General features: G+C 45.8%; 1 protein-coding gene across 1 annotated transcript in view; it reads right to left on the bottom strand.

Moving 5' to 3' along the window:
• Positions 1–22625, bottom strand: part of LOC128652834 (homogentisate 1,2-dioxygenase) — a 112132-nt gene that overhangs the window by 58744 nt on the left and 30763 nt on the right. The window contains exon 9 of the mRNA XM_053705798.1: positions 20463–20562. Within this exon, the coding sequence (XP_053561773.1) occupies positions 20463–20562 (100 nt within the window). The remainder of the gene's footprint in view (positions 1–20462; positions 20563–22625) is intronic.

A 22625-nucleotide genomic window follows, 5' to 3' on the forward strand; every position in this document is an offset into this window, starting at 1 on the left:
ACATCAGAGCGATGAGCCTCAAGAGTGGGTGAGTGTATGAGGATATCATCTAAGTACACCACAACACACTGTTGCAACATATCTCATAGAACATCATTAATAAATTCCTGGAAAACAGCTGGAGCATTACATAGGCCAAAGGGCATTACAAGATACTCATAATGCCCGCTCCTGGTGTTAAATGCTGTTTTCCATTCGTGGCCCTCCTTAATCCTAACGAGATTGTATGTTCCTCTCAAATCAAGTTTAGAAAAGACTGTAGCTCCCTTGAGGCGGTCAAAGAGTTCCGTAATGAGCGGAATAGGGTAAGCATTCTTAATGGTAAGACGATTAAGACCCCTATAATCGATGCATGGTCTTAATTCACCACCCTTTTTCTTCACGAAGAAGAAGCCAGCCCCTGCAGCATAGCAGGATTTGCGGATGTCCCCAGTGACAGAGCATTGGCAACATACTCCTCCATAGCACAATTCTCTGCAACCGAGAGAGGGTAAACCCGGCCCCGAGGAGGAATGGCTCCGGGTTGCAGGTCTATGGCACAATCGTAAGACCGGTGAGGAGGCAACGTACCGGCATGCACCTTGTCAAAAACGTCTTGGAACTCTTGGTACTCCTCAGGCAATTGAGATACCAAAGAAGTGCACAGGACTTTGACTGGTTTCCGAAGATAAGTGGTAATACATTGCGGAAACCACAACAAAATTTTGGACCTACACCAGTCGAGACTGGGATTGTGATTTTGGAGCCAGGGATAACCCAGAACAACCAGAAAATGTGGAGAGTTAATCACCTGGAACTGGAAGGTTTCAAAATGGTTTTGTGAGTAACGAGTGCAGGCTGAAGAGGCCTGCCATCAATGGCCTCAATAGCAAGCGGAACAGACCGAGGCAATACAGGAATGGAATGCTGTGATACAAAAGCACTGTCAAAGAAATAGCCCGCAGCACTGGAGTCAACAAGAGCCTGGGTGACTATGGAGGAGTCCATCCAGGAAAGAGCAACCGTGACCAAATGTTTCTCCTTTAGTGGTTCTGGGGACGAGTATAAACCACCCAAAGTCTGCACCTGACAGGACCCTAGGCCGTGTAGGACAAAACTTTAAAAGGTGGCCCTGTAACCCGCAATAGAGACAGAGCCCCTCCCTCCTCCTAAAGGCCCTCTCCGCCATTGAGAGACGCGTAAATCCAAACTGCTTTGGCATAGCAGTACCTGGTGACTCGGGACCAGTAGACATGGGAGGAGAGGGTGGCAATGACAACGTAGGAGACAACAGTACAGGAGGCTTCCGCAAGCGCTCCTTGAAAGAGGGCCTCTCTCTGAGTCTGATGTCAATTAGGATTAAAAAAGACACCAAAGCCTCAAGATCCTCTGGTAAATCTCTGGCAGCAACTTCATCTTTAATCACATCAGAAAGCCCATGAAAGAAGGCAGCAACAAGGGCTTCATTGTTCCAACCAACCTTGCTGAATGGACATGAGCCGTTAGGCAGCAGAGGAGGAGCGAGACGGAAAATCAAATACCCTTCGAATAGAGGCCACAAATTGAGGGTAATTTGAAATGACAGGTTTATTAGTCTCCCACAAGGGATTAGCCCAGGCAAGAGCTGTGTCAGAGAGTAAAGAGATGAGAAATCCCACCTTAGCTCTGTCAGAGGGAAATGCCTGAGTTAACATTTCAAAGTAAATATCCACCTGATTCAAAAACCTTCTGCACTGAATAGGATCACCTCCATAACGCTGAGGTAGAGGTGCAGAACCGAACATGCTCCTGAAAGGACTAGGTGCAGCAGCGGAAATAGGAGCAGCCATAACTTGTGGGACACTCTGGCCCAAATAGGCAGCAGGGTTTGCAGGGCTAGTGCAAATTGATCCAAGCTGTGATCCTGTTCATCAATCCTGGAAATGATTGTAGGTAAAGGTGGATTATTAGCACCATCAGAATTCATGGCCCTTGCGTCATGTCAGGGTGCCAGGAATCAGACTGAGACAAGAAGTGCAAAAATAATCACACCTTTATTAATAACAAAAATAATAAAAAGTCTACAAGTCAAATAACAAGAGGAGTCAAAAACCAGAGCTGGCAGTCAGACGAGCTGAGTCAGGAGCCAAAGCGAGTAGTCAGATGAGCCGGAATCAGGTACAAGGAGAACAGCAAAGTCAGGAACAAGCCAGGGATCAGGAACCAGATGAGACGTTAGACTAGCCAGGTAATACACAGGAATTTTACAAACAGGTCTGAGACAAAGCAAGGGCAAAGCATACTGAACAGAGGCCCTTTAAATAATAAGTGATGACATCGCAATTCTGATACTGCAACCTGTCTCAAACGGATGAGTACAACAGTCTGGCCTTAAGAGTGCGTGGAGGAATTGAGCAGCATCACACACTCTGAACCAGATTCAGCAAGAAAGGTGAGTAAAATGGCTGCCAGCAGCACATGGCAAACAAAGCAGGGGAAAAACCCTTACAGAGAGAAAGCCAGAAAGAGAGAGAGAGAGAAAGCCAAAGAGAGAGAGAGAGAAAGCAAGAGAAAGCCAGAAAGAGAGAGGAAGCGAGAGAGATAGAGAGAGAGAGAGAGAGAGAGAGAGAGAAGTGAGAAAGAGAGAGAGAGGAAAATAGAGGGGGAGAGAGAGCAAAAGAGAGGGGAAGAGAGAGCCAAAGAGAGGCGGCAGAGAGAGCCAAAGAGAGGGGGCAGAGAGAGCCAAATTAAGGGGGAGAGAGAAATAGCAAAAGAGAGGGGGAGAGAGAGAGAGAGCAAAAGAGGGGGGAGAAAGAGCAAAAGAGAAGGGGAGAGAGCAAAAGAGAGGGGGAGAGAGGGCAAAAGAGAGGGGAAGAGAGAGCCAAAGAGAGGCGGCAGAGAGAGCCAAAGAGAGGGGGCAGAGAGAGCAAAATTAAGGGGGAGAGAGAAATAGCAAAAGAGAGGGGGAGAGAGAGAGAGAGAGCAAAAGAGGGGGGAGAGAGAGCAAAAGAGAAGGGGAGAGAGAGCAAAAGAGAGGGGGAGAGAGAGCAAAAGAGAGGGGGAGAGAGGGCAAAAGAGAGGGGGAGAGAGAGAGCAAAAGAGAGGGGGAGAGAGAGAGCAAAAGAGAGGGGGAGAGAGAGAGAGAGCAAAAGAGGGGGGAGAGAGAGCAAAAGAGAAGGGGAGAAAGAGCAAAAGAGAGGGGGAGAGAGGGCAAAAGAGAGGGGGAGAGAGAGAGCAAAAGAGAGGGGGAGAGAGAGCAAAAGAAAAGGGAAGAGAGAGAGAGAGCAAAAGAAAAGGGGAGAGAGAGAGCAAAAGAGAGGGGGAGAGAGCAAAAGAGAGGGGGAGAGAGCAAAAGAGAGGGGGGAGAGAGAGAGAGAGAGAGAGAGAGAGAGAGAGAGAGAGAGCAAAAGAGAAAGGGAGAGAGAGCAAAAGAGAGGGGGGAGAGAGAAAGCAAAAGAGAGGAGGGAGAGAGAGAGCAAAAGAGAGGGGGAGAGAGAGAAAGCAAAAGAGAGGGGGAGAGAGAGAGCAAAACAGAGGAGGGAGAGAGAGAGAGGAAAAGAGAGGGGGGAGAGAGAGAGCAAAAGAGAGGAGGGAGAGAGAGAGAGGAAAAGAGAGGGGGAGAGAGAGACCAAAAGAGAGGGGGAGAGAGAGAGCAAAAGAGAGGGGGAGAGAGCAAAAGAGAGGGGGAGAGAGAGAGCAAAAGAGAGGGAGAGAGAGCAAAAGAGAGGGGGAGAGAGAGCAAAAGAGAGGGGGAGAGGGCAAAAGAGAGGGATGGAGAGAAGAGAGCAAAAGAGAGGGGGAGAGAAAGAGCAAAAGAGAGGGGGGAGAGAGAGCACACAAAAGAGAGAGGGGGAGAAAGAGAAAGCAAAAAAGAGGGGAGAGAGAGCAAAAGAGAGGGGAGAGAGAGCAAAACAGAGGGGGGGAGAGAGAGCAAAACAGAGGGGGGAGAGAGAGAGCAAAACAGAGGGAGGGAGAGAGCAAAATAGAGAGGGGGAGAGAGAGAGCAAAACAGAGGGGGGATAGAGAGAGAGCAACAGAGAAGGGGAGAGAGAGCAAAAGAGAGGGGGGGAGAGAAAGCAAAAGAGAGGAGGGAGAGAGGAGGGAGAGAGAGAGCAAAAGAGAGCGGGAGAGATAGAGTAAAAGAGAGGGGGAGAGAGAGAGCAAAAGAGAGGGGGAGAGAGCAAAAGAGAGGGAGAGAGAGAGAGCAAAAGAGAGGGGGAGAGAGCAAAAGAGAGGGAGGGAGAGAAGAGAGCAAAAGAGAGGGGGAGAGAGAGCAAAAGAGAGGGGGAGAAAGAGCACGCAAAAGAGAGAGGGGGAGAGAGAGAAAGCAAAAGAGAGGGGGAGAGAGAGAGCAAAAGAGAGAGGGGGAGAGAGAGAGCAAAACAGAGGGAGGGAGAGAGAGAGCAAAATAGAGAGGGGGATAGAGAGAGCAAAACAGAGGGGGGTAGAGAGAGAGAGAGAGAGAGAGAGAGAGAGAGAGAGAGAGAGCAAAAGAGAAGGGGAGAGAGAGCAATAGAGAGGGGGGAGAGAGAAAGCAAAAGAGAGGAGGGAGAGAGAGAAGAGAGCAAAAGAGAGGGGGAGAGAAAGAGCAAAAGAGAGGGGGGAGAGAGAGCACGCAAAAGAGAGAGGGGGAGAGAGAGAAAGCAAAAGAGAGGGGGAGAGAGAGCAAAAGAGAGAGGGAGAGAGGGGGAGAATGAGCAAGAGCAAAAGAGAGGGGGAGAGCAAAAGAGAGGGGGGAGTGAGTAAAAGAGAGGGAGAACACAGGAACTCACAAACAGGTCTGAGACAATGCAAGGGCAAAGCATACTGAACTGAGGCCCTTTAAATAATAAGTGATGACATCACAATTCTGAGACTACAACCTGTCTCAAACGGGTGATGCATCACACTCTCTGAACCATATTCAGCAAGAAAGGTGAGTAAAATGGCTGCCAGCAGCACATGGCAAACAAAGCAGGGAAAAAACCCTGACAGAGAGAAAGCCAGAAAGAGAGAGAGAGAGAAAGCCAAAGAGAGAGAGAGAGAGATAGAGAGAAAGCGAGAGAAAGCCAGAAAGAGAGAGAAAGCAAGAAAGAGAGCAAAAGAGAGGGGGAGAGAGAGCAAAAGAGAGGGGGAGGGAGCAAAAGAGAGGGGGAGAGAGCAAAAGAGAAGGGGGAAAGAGAGAGCAAAAGAGAGGGAGAGAGAGAACGCAAAAGAGGGGGGGGAGAGAGCAAAAGAGAAGGGGAGAGAGGGCAAAAGAGAGGGGGAGAGAGAGAGCAAAAGAGAGGGGGAGAGAGAGCAAAAGAAAAGGGGAGAGAGAGAGCAAAAGAAAAGGGGAGAGAGAGAGCAAAAGAAAAGTGGAGAGAGAGAGCAAACGAGAGGGGGAAAGAGAGAGCAAAAGAGAGGGGGAGAGAGCAAAAGAGAGGGGGAGAGAGCAAAAGAGAGGGGGAGAGAGCAAAAGAGAGGGGGAGAGAGCAAAAGAGAGGGGGAGAGAGAGCAAAAGAGAGAGGGAGAGAGAGCAAAAGAGAGAGGGAGAGAGAGCAAGAGAGAGGGAGAGAGAGCAAAAGAGAAGGGGGAGTGAGTAAAAGAGAGGGAGAACACAGGAACTCACAAACAGGTCTGAGACAATGCAAGGGCAAAGCATACTGAACTGAGGCCCTTTAAATAATAAGTGATGACATCACAATTCTGAGACTACAACCTGTCTCAAACGGGTGATGCATCACACTCTCTGAACCATATTCAGCAAGAAAGGTGAGTAAAATGGCTGCCAGCAGCACATGGCAAACAAAGCAGGGAAAAAACCCTGACAGAGAGAAAGCCAGAAAGAGAGGGAGAGAGAAAGCCAAAGAGAGAGAGAGAGAGAGAGAGATAGAGAGAAAGCGAGAGAAAGCCAGAAAGAGAGAGAAAGCAAGAAAGAGAGCAAAAGAGAGGGGGAGAGAGAGCAAAAGAGAGGGGGAGGGAGCAAAAGAGAGGGGGAGAGAGCAAAAGAGAAGGGGGAAAGAGAGAGCAAAAGAGAGGGAGAGAGAGAGCGCAAAAGAGGGGGGGGAGAGAGCAAAAGAGAAGGGGAGAGAGAGCAAAAGAGAGGGGGAGAGAGGGCAAAAGAGAGGGGGAGAGAGAGAGCAAAAGAGAGGGGGAGAGAGAGAGCAAAAGAAAAGGGGAGAGAGAGAGCAAAAGAAAAGGGGAGAGAGAGAGCAAAAGAAAAGGGGAGAGAGAGAGCAAACGAGAGGGGGAAAGAGAGAGCAAAAGGGAGGGGGATAGAGCAAAAGAGAGGGGGAGAGAGCCAAAGAGAGGGGGAGAGAGCAAAAGAGAGGGGGAGAGAGAGCAAAAGAGAGAGGGAGAGAGAGCAAAAGAGAGAGGGAGAGAGAGCAAAAGAGAGAGGGAGAGAGAGCAAAAGAGAGGGGAGAGAGAGCAAAAGAGAGGGGAGAGAGAACAAAAGAGGTGGAGAGAGAGAGCAAAACAGAGGGGGGGGAGAGATAGAGCAAAACAGAGGGGGGATAGAGAGAGAGCAACAGAGAAGGGGAGAGAGAGCAAAAGAGAGGGGGAGAGAGAAAGCAAAAGAGAGGAGGGAGAGAGAGAGCAAAAGAGAGAGCGGGAGAGAGAGAGCAAAAGCGAGGGGGAGAGAGAGAGAGCAAAACAGAGGGGGGAGAGAGAGAGAGCAAAAGAGAAGAGGGAGAGCAAAAGAGAGGGGGAGAGAGCAAAAGAGAGGGGGAGAGAGAGAGCAAAAGAGAGGGGGGAGAGATAGAGTAAAAGAGAGGGGGAGAGAGAGAGCAAAAGAGAGGGGGAGAGAGCAAAAGAGTGGGAGAGAGAGAGAGCAAAAGAGAGGGGGAGAGAGCAAAAGAGAGGGAGGGAGAGAGAGAGCAAAAGCGAGGGGGAGAGAGAGAGCAAAACAGAGGGGGGAGAGAGAGAGAGCAAAAGAGAAGAGGGAGAGCAAAAGAGAGGGGGAGAGAGCAAAAGAGAGGGGGAGAGAGAGAGCAGAAGAGAGGGGGGAGAGATAGAGTAAAAGAGAGGGGGAGAGAGAGAGCAAAAGAGAGGGGGAGAGAGCAAAAGAGTGGGAGAGAGAGAGAGCAAAAGAGAGGGGGAGAAAGAGCATGTAAAAGAGAGAGGGGGAGAGAGAGAAAGCAAAAGAGAGAGGGAGAGAGAGCAAAAGAGAGAGGGAGAGAGAGCAAAAGAGAGAGGGAGAGAGAGCAAAAGAGAGAGGGAGAGAGAGCAAAAGAGAGAGGGAGAGAGAGCAAAAGAGAGGGGAGAGAGAGCAAAAGAGAGGGGAGAGAGAACAAAAGAGGTGGAGAGAGAGAGCAAAACAGAGGGGGGGGGGAGAGAGAGCAAAACAGAGGGGGGGGGAGAGATAGAGCAAAACAGAGGGGGGATAGAGAGAGAGCAACAGAGAAGGGGAGAGAGAGCAAAAGAGAGGGGGAGAGAGAAAGCAAAAGAGAGGAGGGAGAGAGAGAGCAAAAGAGAGAGCGGGAGAGAGAGAGCAAAAGCGAGGGGGAGAGAGAGAGCAAAACAGAGGGGGGAGAGAGAGCAAAAGAGAAGAGGGAGAGCAAAAGAGAGGGGGAGAGAGCAAAAGAGAGGGGGAGAGAGAGAGCAAAAGAGAGGGGGAGAGATAGAGTAAAAGAGAGGGGGAGAGAGAGAGCAAAAGAGAGGGGGAGAGAGAGAGCAAAAGAGAGGGGGAGAGAGCAAAAGAGTGGGAGAGAGAGAGAGAGAGCAAAAGAGAGGGGGAGAGAGCAAAAGAGAGGGAGGGAGAGAAGAGAGCAAAAGAGAGGGGGAGAGAAAGAGCAAAAGAGAGGGGGAGAGAGAGAGCAAAAGAGAGGGGGAGAGAGCAAAAGAGTGGGAGAGAGAGAGAGAGAGAGCAAAAGAGAGGGGGAGAGAGCAAAAGAGAGGGAGGGAGAGAAGAGAGCAAAAGAGAGGGGGAGAGAAAGAGCAAAAGAGAGGGGGAGAAAGAGCATGCAAAAGAGAGAGGGAGAGAGAGAGAAAGCAAAAGAGAGGGGGGGAGAGAGAGAGCAAAAGAGAGAGGGGGAGAGAGAGAGAGCAAAACAGAGGGAGGGAGAGAGAGAGCAAAATAGAGAGGGGGGATAGAGAGAGCAAAAGAGAAGAGGGAGAGCAAAAGAGAGGGGGAGAGAGCAAAAGAGAGGGGGAGAGAGAGAGCAAAAGAGAGGGGGAGAGATAGAGTAAAAGAGAGGGGGAGAGAGAGAGCAAAAGAGAGGGGGAGAGAGCAAAAGAGAGGGGGAGAGAGCAAAAGAGTGGGAGAGAGAGAGAGCAAAAGAGAGGGGGAGAGAGCAAAAGAGAGGGAGGGAGAGAAGAGAGCAAAAGAGAGGGGGAGAGAAAGAGCAAAAGAGAGGGGGAGAAAGAGCATGCAAAAGAGAGAGGGGGAGAGAGAGAAAGCAAAAGAGAGGGGGAGAGAGAGAGAGCAAAAGAGAGAGGGGGAGAGAGAGAGCAAAACAGAGGGAGGGAGAGAGAGAGCAAAATAGAGAGGGGGGATAGAGAGAGCAAAACAGAGGGGGGAGAGAGAGAGAGCAAAAGAGAAAGGGAGAGAGAGCAAAAGAGAGGGGGGAGAGAGAAAGCAAAAGAGAGGAGGGAGAGAGAGAGAGCAAAAGAGAGGGGGAGAGAGAGAGCAAAAGAGAGGGGGAGAGAGAGAGCAAAAGAGAGGGGGAGGGAGCAAAAGAGAGGGGGAGACAGCAAAAGAGAAGGGGGAAAGAGAGAGCAAAAGAGAGGGAGAGAGAGAGAGCAAAAGAGGGGGAGAGAGAGCAAAAGAGAAGGGGAGAGAGAGCAAAAGAGAGGGGGAGAGAGGGCAAAAGAGAGGGGGAGAGAGAGAGCAAAAGAGAGGGGGAGAGAGAGAGCAAAAGAAAAGGGGAGAGAGAGAGCAAAAGAGAGGGGGAAAGAGAGAGCAAAAGAGAGGGGGGAGAGAGCAAAAGAGAGGGGGAGAGAGCTAAAGAGAGGGGGAGAGAGCAAAAGAGAGGGGGAGAGAGAGCAAAAGAGAGAGGGAGAGAGAGCAAAGAGAGAGGGAGAGAGAGCAAAAGAGAGAGGGAGAGAGAGCAAAAGAGAGGGGAGAGAGAGCAAAAGAGAGGGGAGAGAGAACAAAAGAGGTGGAGAGAGAGAGCAAAACAGAGGGGGGGAGGTAGAGCAAAACAGAGGGGGGGGAGAGAGAGCAAAACAGAGGGAGGGAGAGAGAGAGCAAAACAGAGGGGGAGAGAGAGAGAGAGCAAAAGAGAAGGGGAGAGAGAGCAAAAGAGAGGGGGGAGAGAGAAAGCAAAAGAGAGGAGGGAGAGAGAGAGCAAAAGAGAGGGGGAGAGAGAGAGCAAAAGAGAGGGGGAGAGAGAGAGAAAACAGAGGGGGGGAGAGAGAGAGCAAAAGAGAGGAGGGAGAGAGAGCAAAAGAGAGGGGGAGAGAGCAAAAGAGAGGGGGAGAGAGAGAGCAAAAGAGAGGGGGAGAGCAAAAGAGAGGGGGGATGAGAGATAGAGCAAAAGAGAGGGGGAGAGAGAGAGCAAACGAGAGGGGGAGAGAGAGAGCAAACGAGAGGGGGAGAGAGAGAGCAAAAGAGAGGGAGGGAGAGAAGAGAGCAAAAGAGAGGGGGAGAGAAAGAGCAAAAGAGAGGGGGAGAGAGAGCACGCAAAAGAGAGAGGGGGAGAGAGAGCAAAAGAGAGAGGGAGAGAGAGCAAAGAGAGAGGGAGAGAGAGCAAAAGAGAGAGGGAGAGAGAGCAAAAGAGAGGGGAGAGAGAGCAAAAGAGAGGGGAGAGAGAACAAAAGAGGTGGAGAGAGAGAGCAAAACAGAGGGGGGGAGAGAGAGCAAAACAGAGGGGGGGGGAGAGAGAGCAAAACAGAGGGAGGGAGAGAGAGAGCAAAACAGAGGGGGAGAGAGAGAGAGAGCAAAAGAGAAGGGGAGAGAGAGCAAAAGAGAGGGGGGAGAGAGAAAGCAAAAGAGAGGAGGGAGAGAGAGAGCAAAAGAGAGGGGGAGAGAGAGAGCAAAAGAGAGGGGGAGAGAGAGAGAAAACAGAGGGGGGGAGAGAGAGAGCAAAAGAGAGGAGGGAGAGAGAGCAAAAGAGAGGGGGAGAGAGCAAAAGAGAGGGGGAGAGAGAGAGCAAAAGAGAGGGGGAGAGCAAAAGAGAGGGGGGATGAGAGATAGAGCAAAAGAGAGGGGGAGAGAGAGAGCAAACGAGAGGGGGAGAGAGAGAGCAAACGAGAGGGGGAGAGAGAGAGCAAAAGAGAGGGAGGGAGAGAAGAGAGCAAAAGAGAGGGGGAGAGAAAGAGCAAAAGAGAGGGGGAGAGAGAGCACGCAAAAGAGAGAGGGGGAGAGAGAGAAAGCAAAAGAGAGGGGGAGAGAGAGAGCAAAAGAGAGAGGGGGAGAGAGAGAGCAAAAGAGAGGGGGAGAGAACAAAAGAGAGGGGGAGAGAGAGAGAGCAAAAGAGAGGGGGGGAGAGGGGCAGAGAGCAAAAGAGAGGGGGAGAGAGCAAAAGAGAGGGGGAGAGAGCAAAAGAGAGGGGGAGAGAGAGAGCAAAAGAGAGGGGGAGAGAGGGGGAGAATGAGCAAGAGCAAAAGAGAGGGGGGAGAGCAAAAGAGAGGGGGGAGTGAATAAAAGAGAAGGAGAACACAGGAACTCACAAACAGGTCTGAGACAATGCAAGGGCAAAGCATACTGAACTGAGGCCCTTTAAATAATAAGTGATGACATCACAATTCTGAGACTACAACCTGTCTCAAACGGATGATGCATCATACACTCTGAACCATATTAAGCAAGAAAGGTGAGTAAAATGGCTGCCAGCAGCACATGGCAAACAAAGCAGGGAAAAAACCCTGACAGAGAGAAAGCGAGAGAAAGCCAGAAAGAGAGAGAAAGCAGGAAAGAGAGCAAAAGAGAGAGGGAGAGAGAGCAAAAGAGAGGGGGAGGGAGCAAAAGAGAGGGGGAGAGAGAGAGAGAGCAAAACAGAGGGAGGGAGAGAGAGAGCAAAACAGAGGGGGAGAGAGAGAGAGAGAGCAAAAGAGAAGGGGAGAGAGAGCAAAAGAGAGGGGGGAGAGAGAAAGCAAAAGAGAGGAGGGAGAGAGAGAGCAAAAGAGAGGGGGAGAGAGAGAGAAAACAGAGGGGGGGAGAGAGAGAGCAAAAGAGAGGAGGGAGAGAGAGCAAAAGAGAGGGGGAGAGAGCAAAAGAGAGGGGGAGAGAGCGAGCAAAAGAGAGGGGGAGAGCAAAAGAGAGGGGGGATGAGAGATAGAGCAAAAGAGAGGGGGGGAGAGAGAGCAAACGAGAGGGGGAGAGAGAGAGCAAAAGAGAGGGAGGGAGAGAAGAGAGCAAAAGATAGGGGGAGAGAAAGAGCAAAAGAGAGGGGGAGAGAGAGCACGCAAAAGAGAGAGGGGGAGAGAGAGAAAGCAAAAGAGAGGGGGAGAGAGAGAGCAAAAGAGAGAGGGGGAGAGAGAGAGCAAAAGAGAGGGGGAGAGAACAAAAGAGAGGGGGAGAGAGAGAGAGCAAAAGAGAGGGGGGGAGAGGGGCAGAGAGCAAAAGAGAGGGGGAGAGAGCAAAAGAGAGGGGGAGAGAGAGAAAAAGAGAGGGGGAGAGAGAGAGCAAAAGAGAGGGGGAGAGAGGGGGAGAATGAGCAAGAGCAAAAGAGAGGGGGGAGAGCAAAAGAGAGGGGGGAGTGAATAAAAGAGAAGGAGAACACAGGAACTCACAAACAGGTCTGAGACAATGCAAGGGCAAAGCATACTGAACTGAGGCCCTTTAAATAATAAGTGATGACATCACAATTCTGAGACTACAACCTGTCTCAAACGGATGATGCATCATACACTCTGAACCATATTAAGCAAGAAAGGTGAGTAAAAAGGCTGCCAGCAGCACATGGCAAACAAAGCAGGGAAAAAACCCTGACAGAGAGAAAGTGATAGAAAGCCAGAAAGAGAGAGAAAGCAAGAAAGAGAGCAAAAGAGAGGGGGAGAGAGAGCAAAAGAGAGGGGGAGGGAGCAAAAGAGAGGGGGAGAGATCAAAAGAGAAGGGAGAGAGAGCAAAACAGAGGGGAGAGAGAGCAAAAGAGGGGCAGAGAGAGAGCAAAAGAGGGGGGAGAGTAAGAGCAAAAGAGAGGGGGGAGAGAGAGAGCCAAACAGAGGGGGGGGGGGAGAGAGAGCCAAACAGAGGGGGGGAGAGGGCAAAACAGAGGGGGGGGGACAGAGAGTGCAAAATAGAGAGGGGGAGAGAGAGAGCAAAACAGAGAGGGGGAGAGAGAGAGCAAAAGAGAATTGGAAAGAGAGCAAAAGAGAGGGGGGAGAGAGAGCAAAAGAGGGGGGAGAGAGAGAGCAAAAGAGAGAGGGAGAGAGAGAGCAAAAGAGAGGGGGAGAGAGCACGCAAAAGAGAGGGGGGAGAGAGAGCAAAAGAGAGGGGGAGAGAGAGCAAAAGAGAGGGGGGAGAGAGAGAGCAAAAGAGAGGGGGGAGAGAGAGAGCAAAAGAGAGGGGAGAGAGAGCAAAAGAGAGGGGAGAGAGAGAGAGAGCAAAAGAGAGAGGGGAGAGAGAGAGCAAAAGAGAGGGGGGAGAGAAGAGAGCAAAAGAGAGGGGGGAGAGAGAGAGCAAAAGAGAGGGGGAGAGAGAGCATGCAAAAGAGAGAGGGGGAGAGAGAGCACGCAAAAGAGAGAGGGGGAGAGAGAGCACGCAAAAGAGAGAGGGGGAGAGAGAGAGCAAAAGAGAGAGTGCAAAAGAGAGGGGGAGAGAGCAAAATAGAAGGGGAGAGAGTAAAAGAGAGGGAAAGAGAGGGCAAAAGAGAGGGGGAGAGAGCAAAAGAGAGGGGGAGAGAGCTAAAGAGAGGGGGAGAGAGAGAGCAGAAGAGAGGGGGAGAGAGAGCAAGAGCAAAAGAGGGGGTAGAGAGCAAAGATGGGGGGAGAGAGCAAAAGAGAGGGGGAGAGAGCAAAAGAGAGGGGGGGGAGCAAAAGAGAGAGAGAGAGCGGGAAAGCAAAAGAAAGGGGGAGAGAGAGAGCAAAAGAGGTGGGAGAGAGAGAGAGAGAGAGATCAAAAGAGAGGGGGAGGGAGAGAGAGCAAAAGAGAGGGGGAGAGAGAGAGAGCAAAACAGAGGGGGGGAAAGAGAGAGCAAAAGAGAGGGGGGGGAGTGAGAGCAAAAGAGAGGGGGAGAGACTGAGAGCAAAAGAGAGGGGGAGAGACTGAGAGCAAAAGAGAGGGGGGGAGAGCGCAAAAGAGAGGGGGAGGGAGAGAGAGAGCGCATAAGAGGGGGGAGAGAAAGAGCAAAAGAGAGGGGAGAGAGCAAAAGAGGGGGAGAGAAAGAGCAAAAGAGAGCGGGGGGAGAGAGCAAAAGAGAGGGGGAGAGAGAGCAAAAGAGAGGGGGAGAGAGAGCAAAAGAGAGGGGGGGAGAGAGCAAAAGAGAGGGGGAGAGAGAGGAAAAGAGAGGGGGAGATGGAGGAAAAGAGAGGGGGAGAGAGAGCAAAAGAGAGGGGGAGAGAGAGCAAATGAGCGGGGAGAGATAGAGAGCGAAAGAGAGGGGGAAAGAGCAAAAGAGGGAGAGAGAGAGAACAAAAGAGAGGGGGAGAGAGAGCAAAAGAGAGGGGGGAGAGAGAGTGCAAAAGAGAGGGGGAGGGAGAGAGAGGAGCGCATAAGAGGGGGGAGAGAAAGAGCAAAAGAGAGGGGAGAGAGAGCAAAAGAGGTGGAGATAAAGAGCAAAAGAGAGGGGGGAGAGAGAGTGCAAAAGAGAGGGGGAGGGAGAGAGAGGAGCGCATAAGAGGGGGGAGAGAGAGAGCAAAAGAGAGGGGAGAGAGCACAAAAGAGAGGGGGAGAAAGAGGAAAAGAGAGGGGGAGAGAGAGCAAAAGAGAGCGGGAGAGAGAGGAAAAGAGAGGGGGAGAGAAAGCAAAACAGAGGGGGAGAGATCAAAACAGAGGGGGAGAGAGCAAAAGAGAGGGGGAGAGAGAGCAAAAGAGAGGGGGAGAGAGAGAGGAAAATAGGGGGGGAGAGAGAGCAAAAGAGAGGGGGAGCGAGAGCAAAAGAGAGGGGGAGCGAGAGCGAAAGAGAGGGAGAGAGAGAGAGAGACCAAAAAAGAGGGGGAGAGAGAGCAAAAGAGAGGGGGAGAGAGAGAGAGAGAGCGAGCAAAAGAGAGGGGGAGAGAGAGAGCAAGGGGTTGGACCGCTGTACTGCAAGAAATGGCCCGTGTGCACGGGCTTTAGGACTAGTAATTACATATTTGTGCAAATATCCATCAGATATACATTTAAAAATCTATTTAAGAATAAGTATAACCTATTCTGCTATGTTGCTATGTGCAGAATACAGGATTATAAAATACACATTCCTATCATTTTATGTTGCACTTTTAAATACACCCAGATTGTGTTTGCTCAATTGAAGTCTATGGGGGAATGCAGTTTTACGTCAGCAACTTCTCAAAGTCTATTTTTTACAACGATTTTGTGAATGCGAGAGCCCAAACATTTTACTTGCCACTTGTAACTTGCCTATAAATTACTTCCAGCAGCTGTAATGTTCAAACACATGTGCAAAATAACGCTCCACTCCTAATCTGGCCCTCAATGTTTTTAGGGTTAAATTTCAGGAAAAAATAACTAATAAAAGTATAAAGTATTTGTATTTAATATTTAATTATATGTAATAAAGTGTTTATTGTATGTTTGACAAAGAAGCAATTTATAGTATTGGGCAGATCTAATAAGATATTTCTACCTGAGCCTTCATCTGCCAGCTCATTCCTGTTATATATTCACAAGTTACTTTAGTTGTACTCTGGGATTGACTCATGTGCTGGAGAATTAACCATCTCACACAGGTAGCACTGAATTCATCCAATACAAACAGAAAGCAGATCTGAACAGTTGGTCTCTAATCCGCCCTTCTCCTGCTTCAGCCATGTATAACCTTACTTTATATTCCAAATAACAAACATCTGGCCAGGATACTTTTGTACAGTTTCTGCATTAAAGGGACAGTAAACACTAACGCCTAGATTATGAGTTTTGTGTTAGCATTAAAAAGCAGCGTTGAGAGGTCCCAACGCTGCTTTTTAACGCCCGGGCACAAGTGGTCCTCCAGACGTCCGAAGTCTTCCTCCTATCTGGGCAGAAGAGGACCTCCATTCGTCGGGAGTCGTCGGAAGAAGAGGATGCTCCGCGTCGGTTGGCTTGAAGATGGACCCGCTCCGCTCCGGATGGATGAAGATAGAAGATGCCGACTGGATGAAGACTTCTGCCCGTCTGGAGGTCCTCTTCTGCCCGGATAGGATGAAGACTTCGAACGTCTGGAGGACCACTTGTGCCCGGCTGGGTGAAGACGTCTCAAGGTAGGGTAATCTTCAAGGGGTTAGTGTTAGGTTTTATTAAGGGGGGATTGGGTGGGTTTTAGAGTAGGGTTGGGTGTATGGGTGGTGGGTTTTAATGTTGGGGGGGTATTGTATTTTTTTTTACAGGTAAAAGAGCTGATTACTTTGGGGCAATGCCCCGCAAAAAGCCCTTTTAAGGGATATTTGTAATTTAGTATAAGGTAGGGATTTTTATTATTTTGGGGGGCTTTTTATTTTATTAGGGGGATTAGATTAGGTGTAATTAGTTTAAAATTTTGTAATTATTTTTTTATTTTCTGTAATTTAGTGGGGTTTTTTTGTACTTTAGTTTTAATTTAATTGTAATTTATTGTAGTTAATTTAGGTAATTTATTTAATTATAGTGTAGTGTTAGGTGTAAGTAACTTATGTTAGGTTCTATTTTACAGTTAATTTGTATTTATTTTAACTAGGAAGTTATTAAATAGTTAATAACTATTTAATAAGTATTCTACCTAGTTAAAATAAATACAAAGTTGCCTGTAAAATAAAAATAAACCCTAAGATACAAATGTAACTATTAGTTATATTGTAGCTAGTTTAGGGTTTCTTTTATAGGTAAGTATTTAGTTTTAAATAGGATTCATTTATTTAATTGTAGTAATTTTATTTAGATTATTTTAAATTATATTTAAATTAGGGGGGTGTTAGGGTTAGACTTAGGTTTAGGGGTTAATAACTTTATTATAGTGGCGGCGACGTTGGTGGCGGCAGATTAGGGGTTAATAAATTGAATATAGTTGCAGCGACATTGGGGGGCAGAATAGGGGTTAATACGTGTAAGATTAGGGGTGTTTAGACTCGGGGTTCATGTTAGGGTGTTAGGTGTAGACATAAAAAGTATTTCCCCATAGAAAACAATGGGGCTGCGTTAGGAGCTGAACGCTGCTTTTTTGCAGGTGTTAGGTTTTTTTCAGCCGGCTCAGCCCCATTGTTTCCTATGGGGAAATCGTGCACGAACACGTTTAGCCAGTTCACCGCTACCGTAAGCAGCGCTGGTATTGAGGTGAGATGTCGAGCTACATTTTGCTCTTAAATGAGAGGTGAGAAAAAAAGGCTCATTAGCAACGCAAGCCTTACCGACAAAAACTCGTAATCTAGCCGTAAATAAATAAGTCTGGGAATAATATGTAGATGTATTTTTTAAAGTTTCATTGTTTCATTAGTTGTTTAAATATTGACAAAATAAAGTGTCTATAAAACAATGTTTTAGGTTACTTTCTCTGCGGTGGCCAATTAGGGTCAGTTATAAATAGGTCACTAGAGTATGCAGCCAATGACTGTGTAGAACACGGGTGTCAAACACAAGGCCCGCGGGCTGAATCCGGCCCACCAGACCTTGTTATGTGGCCCGTGTAGCCGCCGCCTTATTATTATTATGCATAGCAGAGTACACCTGCAGAGTACTGACTTGCTGCCTAGCCTGCCTGTGTGCCTCCTCACTGACTGTCACTGCCACCTCCCGTCCCACTCCTCTCCCTCCCACAGTGTGCTGGCCCGGCCGCCTGGCATAGATAGCCTAATACTGCCTATTGATCATTATGGGGGGGAGGTCCGAGTGAGTGCACGCCGCGCCACGCATGCGTATTGTGATTGTGTCAGTGGAGGACTGGTGACCAGGCACAGCTCACTTGCCTCACGTGACGTAACTCACTCTGAATGAGAGCGGGAGAAAGCAGAGGGATACAGCCATGGCCGCCTGACGTGACGTCTCCAGACTCCGTCCACCGCGTCCGCTTGACAGGCAGCAGGCTGCAGGTAGCTCAGTCACGAGTGGAGTCAGACAACTAGTCCAGGTCCACAGTGTCGACCGTCAGTACAGCCAGGTAGGAGAATCTTGAATGGCCAGGCTGGGGATGGGGGGGCCAGGGTGGGCACTGTCTGTCACTGCTGTCTGTCCACAGATTGATTGCTGGAAAATCTTGAATGGCCAGGCTGGGGATGGGGGAGGGGGGGCACTGTGTCACTGTCTGTCCACATATTGATGGGGGTCTCTGAACTTAAGGGAGGGGTCTGGCACTGGCGCCATCTATAATTTATTACTGACTACTCTACTCACTGATTAATTTTATAATAAACCACAACCAGAGGCCCATAATAAGCAGAAGCCAGCAGTTGTTAGCCCTAATGCATTGCTAAGCCTTCCCTAGCTCTTTAAATATCAATACCACCAGCATGATATAATATATATATATATATTTATATATATTTATATATATTTATATATATATATATATGTATATATATATATATATGTATATATATATGTATATATATATATATATATATATATATATATGTATATATATATATATATATATATATATATATATATATATGTATATATATATATATGTATATATATATATATATATATGTATATATATATATATATATGTATGTATGTATATATATGTATATGTGTATATATATATATATATATATATATATATATAGTCCTATACAACAGGCCCTTTGAGGCCCTTTGAGGGTGACCAAACTGCTGATGTGGCCCCCGATGAATTTGAGTTTGACACCCCTGGTGTAGAATATAACAGTTTTCTGCACTTCCATTTCTAACAGGAACTGAAAAGTTTACAATTTCAGAATGGAATTAAAGGAAAAGAGGACATACAATGTATCATTTTATATCACCATCTCAACGTGTTTAATGTCCCTTTAAGTCATTTATCCCATTTGGAGGATTGCATTGCGTGAACCCCACCAATGTGCGTAATAATTAAGCTTAACCTATTCTCTTGTGACATTGAAAGCTATAATTATTTTACAAAAAGGTTCAGGGCACAGTCTTACTCTGGAAAAATATGAAATAATCAGTTATAATTACAAATCAAATTCACATAGTTATCCTCTAGGTTCCCCAGCAGACAAAATGCCTGACACGCGTTTCGCCAGAGCTTTCATTGACAATATCATCTGAAGTTCACAAATCATTATCTGCTGAAAACAAATAAAGATTCTGATCCGCCCCTCAGTTCTGCACAAGCAACAGTGTAATAAAACAACTCTCTAAAACATTAATATTGCTCCCTTATGTCTATTTAAGGAACCAATAAAGAATAAATAAACTGTTCTGCTTTGTTATACTGACTATAATTTGTTAAGTTTAATAAATAAAAATACAAAACTAAAAGTACAAAGTAGCTTCATTAAAAAGTTATTTACTGCTTAAAGTCAATTTAACCAACTTTATCCAGTTTCAAGTTTGTGTAAAGTTAATTAGAAACAAAACATGATTTTTGTGAAGTCTTTTTACACGTTAGAGACAGTAAAGTCAAAATAAAACGTTAGTGAATCAGATAGAGCAGTAATTTTAAGCAACTTTCCAATTTACTTCTATTATCTAATTTGCTTTGTTCTCTTGGCATCCTTTTGTAAAAAGCATACATAGGTAACAAAGGATATCAAGAGAACGAAGGACATTTAATAATATAAGTACATTAGAAAGTTGTATAAATTGTATGTGCTAAGTGAATCACAAGAGAGATATTCTGGGTTTCATGTCCTTTTCATTTTATAACAAGTTGCCTTTCTGTGAATATGAATTTTTATCTGACGTGATCCATTTGATGCTGACTGTCTTTGACTAACTTCTCAGACAACCATTTTTAAAAACGTGACAGGACAGTAAGGGGTTAATGAATTGCCCCCCCCCCCCCATGCATTTACCTCTGCAAATGTGTTAAGCACATAGGTAAAGTCACACACTAGTAACTGGAGGTTACGCATGTATGTTGCAACTCACTGGCTGAAGAGCATGAGAGCACTGCCAGGTGTGTGACTTTACTTGTGTGTTTAATTCATCAGGAGGCATTAAACACATTGTATCAGAGGGTCATTTGTCACAATGAAAGAGAACAGTTTATTTATTTATTTATTTATTTATTTAATTTTTAATTAAAAATAAATATTATCTTTATTTCCTATACATGACTGCATAATATTGTGCAAATCAGGGCATTTGTGCCTCTAATGTGCCTCTAAACACAGACCTGCAGCCATAAAATACTGCCTGTGCACTTAAAGGGACACTAAACCCAAACATTTTCTTTCATGATTAAGGTAGAGAATATAATTTTAAACAACATTCCAATTTACTTCTATTACCTAATTTGCTTTATTCTTTAGATATACTTTAATGAAGAAATAGCGATGCACACAGTGAACCAATCACAGGAGGCATCTATGTGCAGCTACCAATCAGCAGCTACTAAGCATATCTAGATATGCTTTTCAACAAAGAATATCAAGAGAATGAAGCATTATAGATAATAGAAGTAAATTAGAAAGTTGTTTATAATTGAATGCTCTTTCTAAATCATGAAAGAAAAAAAATTTGGGTTTTTATGTCCCTTTAACTCTTCATGCCAGGTAAGTATGAACCCTTAAAATCATATCTGAAAAGCACTTTGAAAATCCTTGCAATTCTCTCTATAGTCTATTTTCTATTGCAAAATACATCTTAAAATACTTTACAAATGCACATTTAAATATAAATCATATACGAGGGAAAACATCTCCATGCTTTATTATGTAGTGCTCCTTAAAGGGACTGTACTATTTGTTTCCCCATTAATGAGTTCCGATAACAGAGTATTAAATGTAAGGGAAATTGTCTAGTCCTCTTTATTTTTGTATTTGAAATACCAGGTTTTGGTCATTGAATCAGTCACCAAATGTTCTCAATGAAATGCAGGAAGAGCAGACTTGCTCGTATTATCTATCTCTCTATACACAAATGCCAGTAGTGATGTATTGAGAATTATAGGTGGGGTGTTCAATGAGCAAAAACATAAATTTCAGACAAATGTATCTCCCTCCCACTCCCACTATGGAATTGATTTCTGCTTTTGCCTCTTGTTCACATAGCTTTTCTACAGAAAATACAGCTGTAGTGATATGTTCAGTATAGGTGACAGTTTTAACAGTCAAAATCAGCTATTTCAAATGAAAGACTAAGAGTAAAGGAGCTATTTGTAAACAATATAAAAGACTTCAGCAGGTCAAATCGATCATTTGCAACACATTTAAGGATGGACAATTTTACTGTATTCTGTCCCTTTAAAATAGACCTCATCATAGTAACTGAATTTGGTGTAATTTGCACAGTGCACAACATTGTTCTCATTTTCTTGGACAGATGAGTTCTGTATTTGCTTTACATTTGGTTACACACTTCAATATACAACACCTACCAATAGGTCCCAGGTCAGGCAGTTCGAAGTGCACCCCATACACCTCCAGGACGTAGCCCCTGGTCTCTCCGAACACCTCCACACTGAATCGCATCCCTTGCTATGGGGCAAAAAGATGGGAAATTGCAGAATACTGATGTTAATTTATCTAAAGACTTGAGTCCTTGTGTAAATACCTAACACTTACATGTAAGAGATTATGCTCCTCAATATCAGATTGTATAAATCTTACCAGAAAACAAAGTCAAACAGCAATATCTTTATAGCCATTTATAATAGGGTTTTCTTGTAAAGGTCTAAAGACTGCTTAATTAGTATTTATGATAGCCTTATGCATATCCCAGGCATTAATTAGTACATAGTATAGCCTTATGCATATCCCAGGCATTAATTAGTACATAGTATAGCCTTATGTTTATCCCAGGCATTAATTAGTACATAGTATAGCCTTATGCTTATCCCAGGCATTAGTTTGTAGGATATCCTTATGTTTATCTCAGGCATTAATTAGTACATAGGATAGCCTTATGCTTATCCCAGGCATTAATTAGTACATAGGGTAGCCTTATGCTTATTCCAGGCATTAATTAGTACATAGGATAGCCTTATGCTTATCCCAGGCATTCATTAGTACATAGGATAGTCTTATTCTTATCCCAGGCATTAATTAGTACATAGGATAGCCTTATGCTTATCCCAAGCATTAGTTAGTATGTATGATAGCCTTATGCTTATCCCAGGCATTAATTAGTACATAGTATAGCCTTATGCTTATCCAAGGCATTACTTAGTACATAGGATAGCCTTATTCTTATCCCATGCATTAATTAGTACATAGGATAGCCTTATGCATATCCCAGGCATTAATAAGTACATAGGATAGCCTTATGCATATCCCAGGCATTAATAAGTACATAGGATAGCCTTATGTTTATCTCAGGCATTAATTAGTACATAGGATAGCCTTATTCTTATCCCAGGCATTAATTAGTACATAGGATAGCCTTATTCTTATCCCAGGCATTCATTAGTACATAGGATAGCCTTATGCTTATCCCAGGCATTAGTTTGTAGGATAGCCTTATGCTTATCCCAGGCATTTATTAGTATGTAAGATAGCCTTATGCTTATCCCAGGCATTAATTAGTACATAGGATAGCCTTTTGCTTATCCCAGGCATTAATTAGTACATAGGATAGCCTTATGCTTATCCCAGGCATTAGTTTGTAGGATAGCCTTATGCTTTTCCCAGGCATTCATTAGTACATAGGATAGCCGTATGTTTATCCCAGGCATTAATTAGTACATAGGATAGCCGTATGTTTATCCCAGGCATTAGTTAGTACATAGGATAGCCTTATGCTTATCTCAGGCATTAGTTAGTACGTAGAATAGACTTATGCTTATCCCAGGCATTTATTAGTATGTAAGATAGCCTTATGCTTATCCCAGGCATTAATTAGTTTGTAGGATAGCCTTATGCTTTTCCCAGGCATTCTTTAAGTCCGCCAAAATGTTTGTCTTGACCACCTCTAATAATAAAGCTAATTGCATGAATTAACCACCCTTTCTGTGAAGAAGCTTCTGCAAATTACTCCTGAACTTGCTACCCTTCAACTTGAGATCATGACCCCTTGTTCTGGTGTTGCTCCTTTAAGCCCCACAGTAAACTTGAAGGTTTCTATCATATTACAGCCCCCCCCCCCCCTTACTTCTCTAGCTGTACATATTTAGCCGGTAAAATTTAGTAGCCCTCTTGGAACAGATTCCAGTTTATTGATATCCTTCTGTAGATATGGCTTCCAGAACTGTACACAATAGACATTGTATGTCCTTCCTACCAGTGAACTGACTGGGCACCTATAAATACTGGGCATGTATTCAGTGCTTGGATGCTATAAGGCAGATGTCATTCTAGACCTTAAATACATAAGGTTGTGCTGCAAAGGGGTAAAATAAGGCTGGGGGTGCTTGGTATCACACATTTTATTTAATTCCATTTTCCACAGGTCTCAAAAGTCCCAAATGATTTTCCCATATGAATGTTGTCCAACTACTTACCGTATATAAACCTTCTGATGAACACCACAGTTCCTCCACTAAACAGCAGCATAGCAAAACCTATGGACTTTCCTTACTACACCTACAGCTTCCCAGTCCTGA

The sequence above is a fragment of the Bombina bombina genome, chromosome 3, assembly GCF_027579735.1.
Source record: "Bombina bombina isolate aBomBom1 chromosome 3, aBomBom1.pri, whole genome shotgun sequence".
Lineage (NCBI taxonomy): Eukaryota > Metazoa > Chordata > Amphibia > Anura > Bombinatoridae > Bombina > Bombina bombina.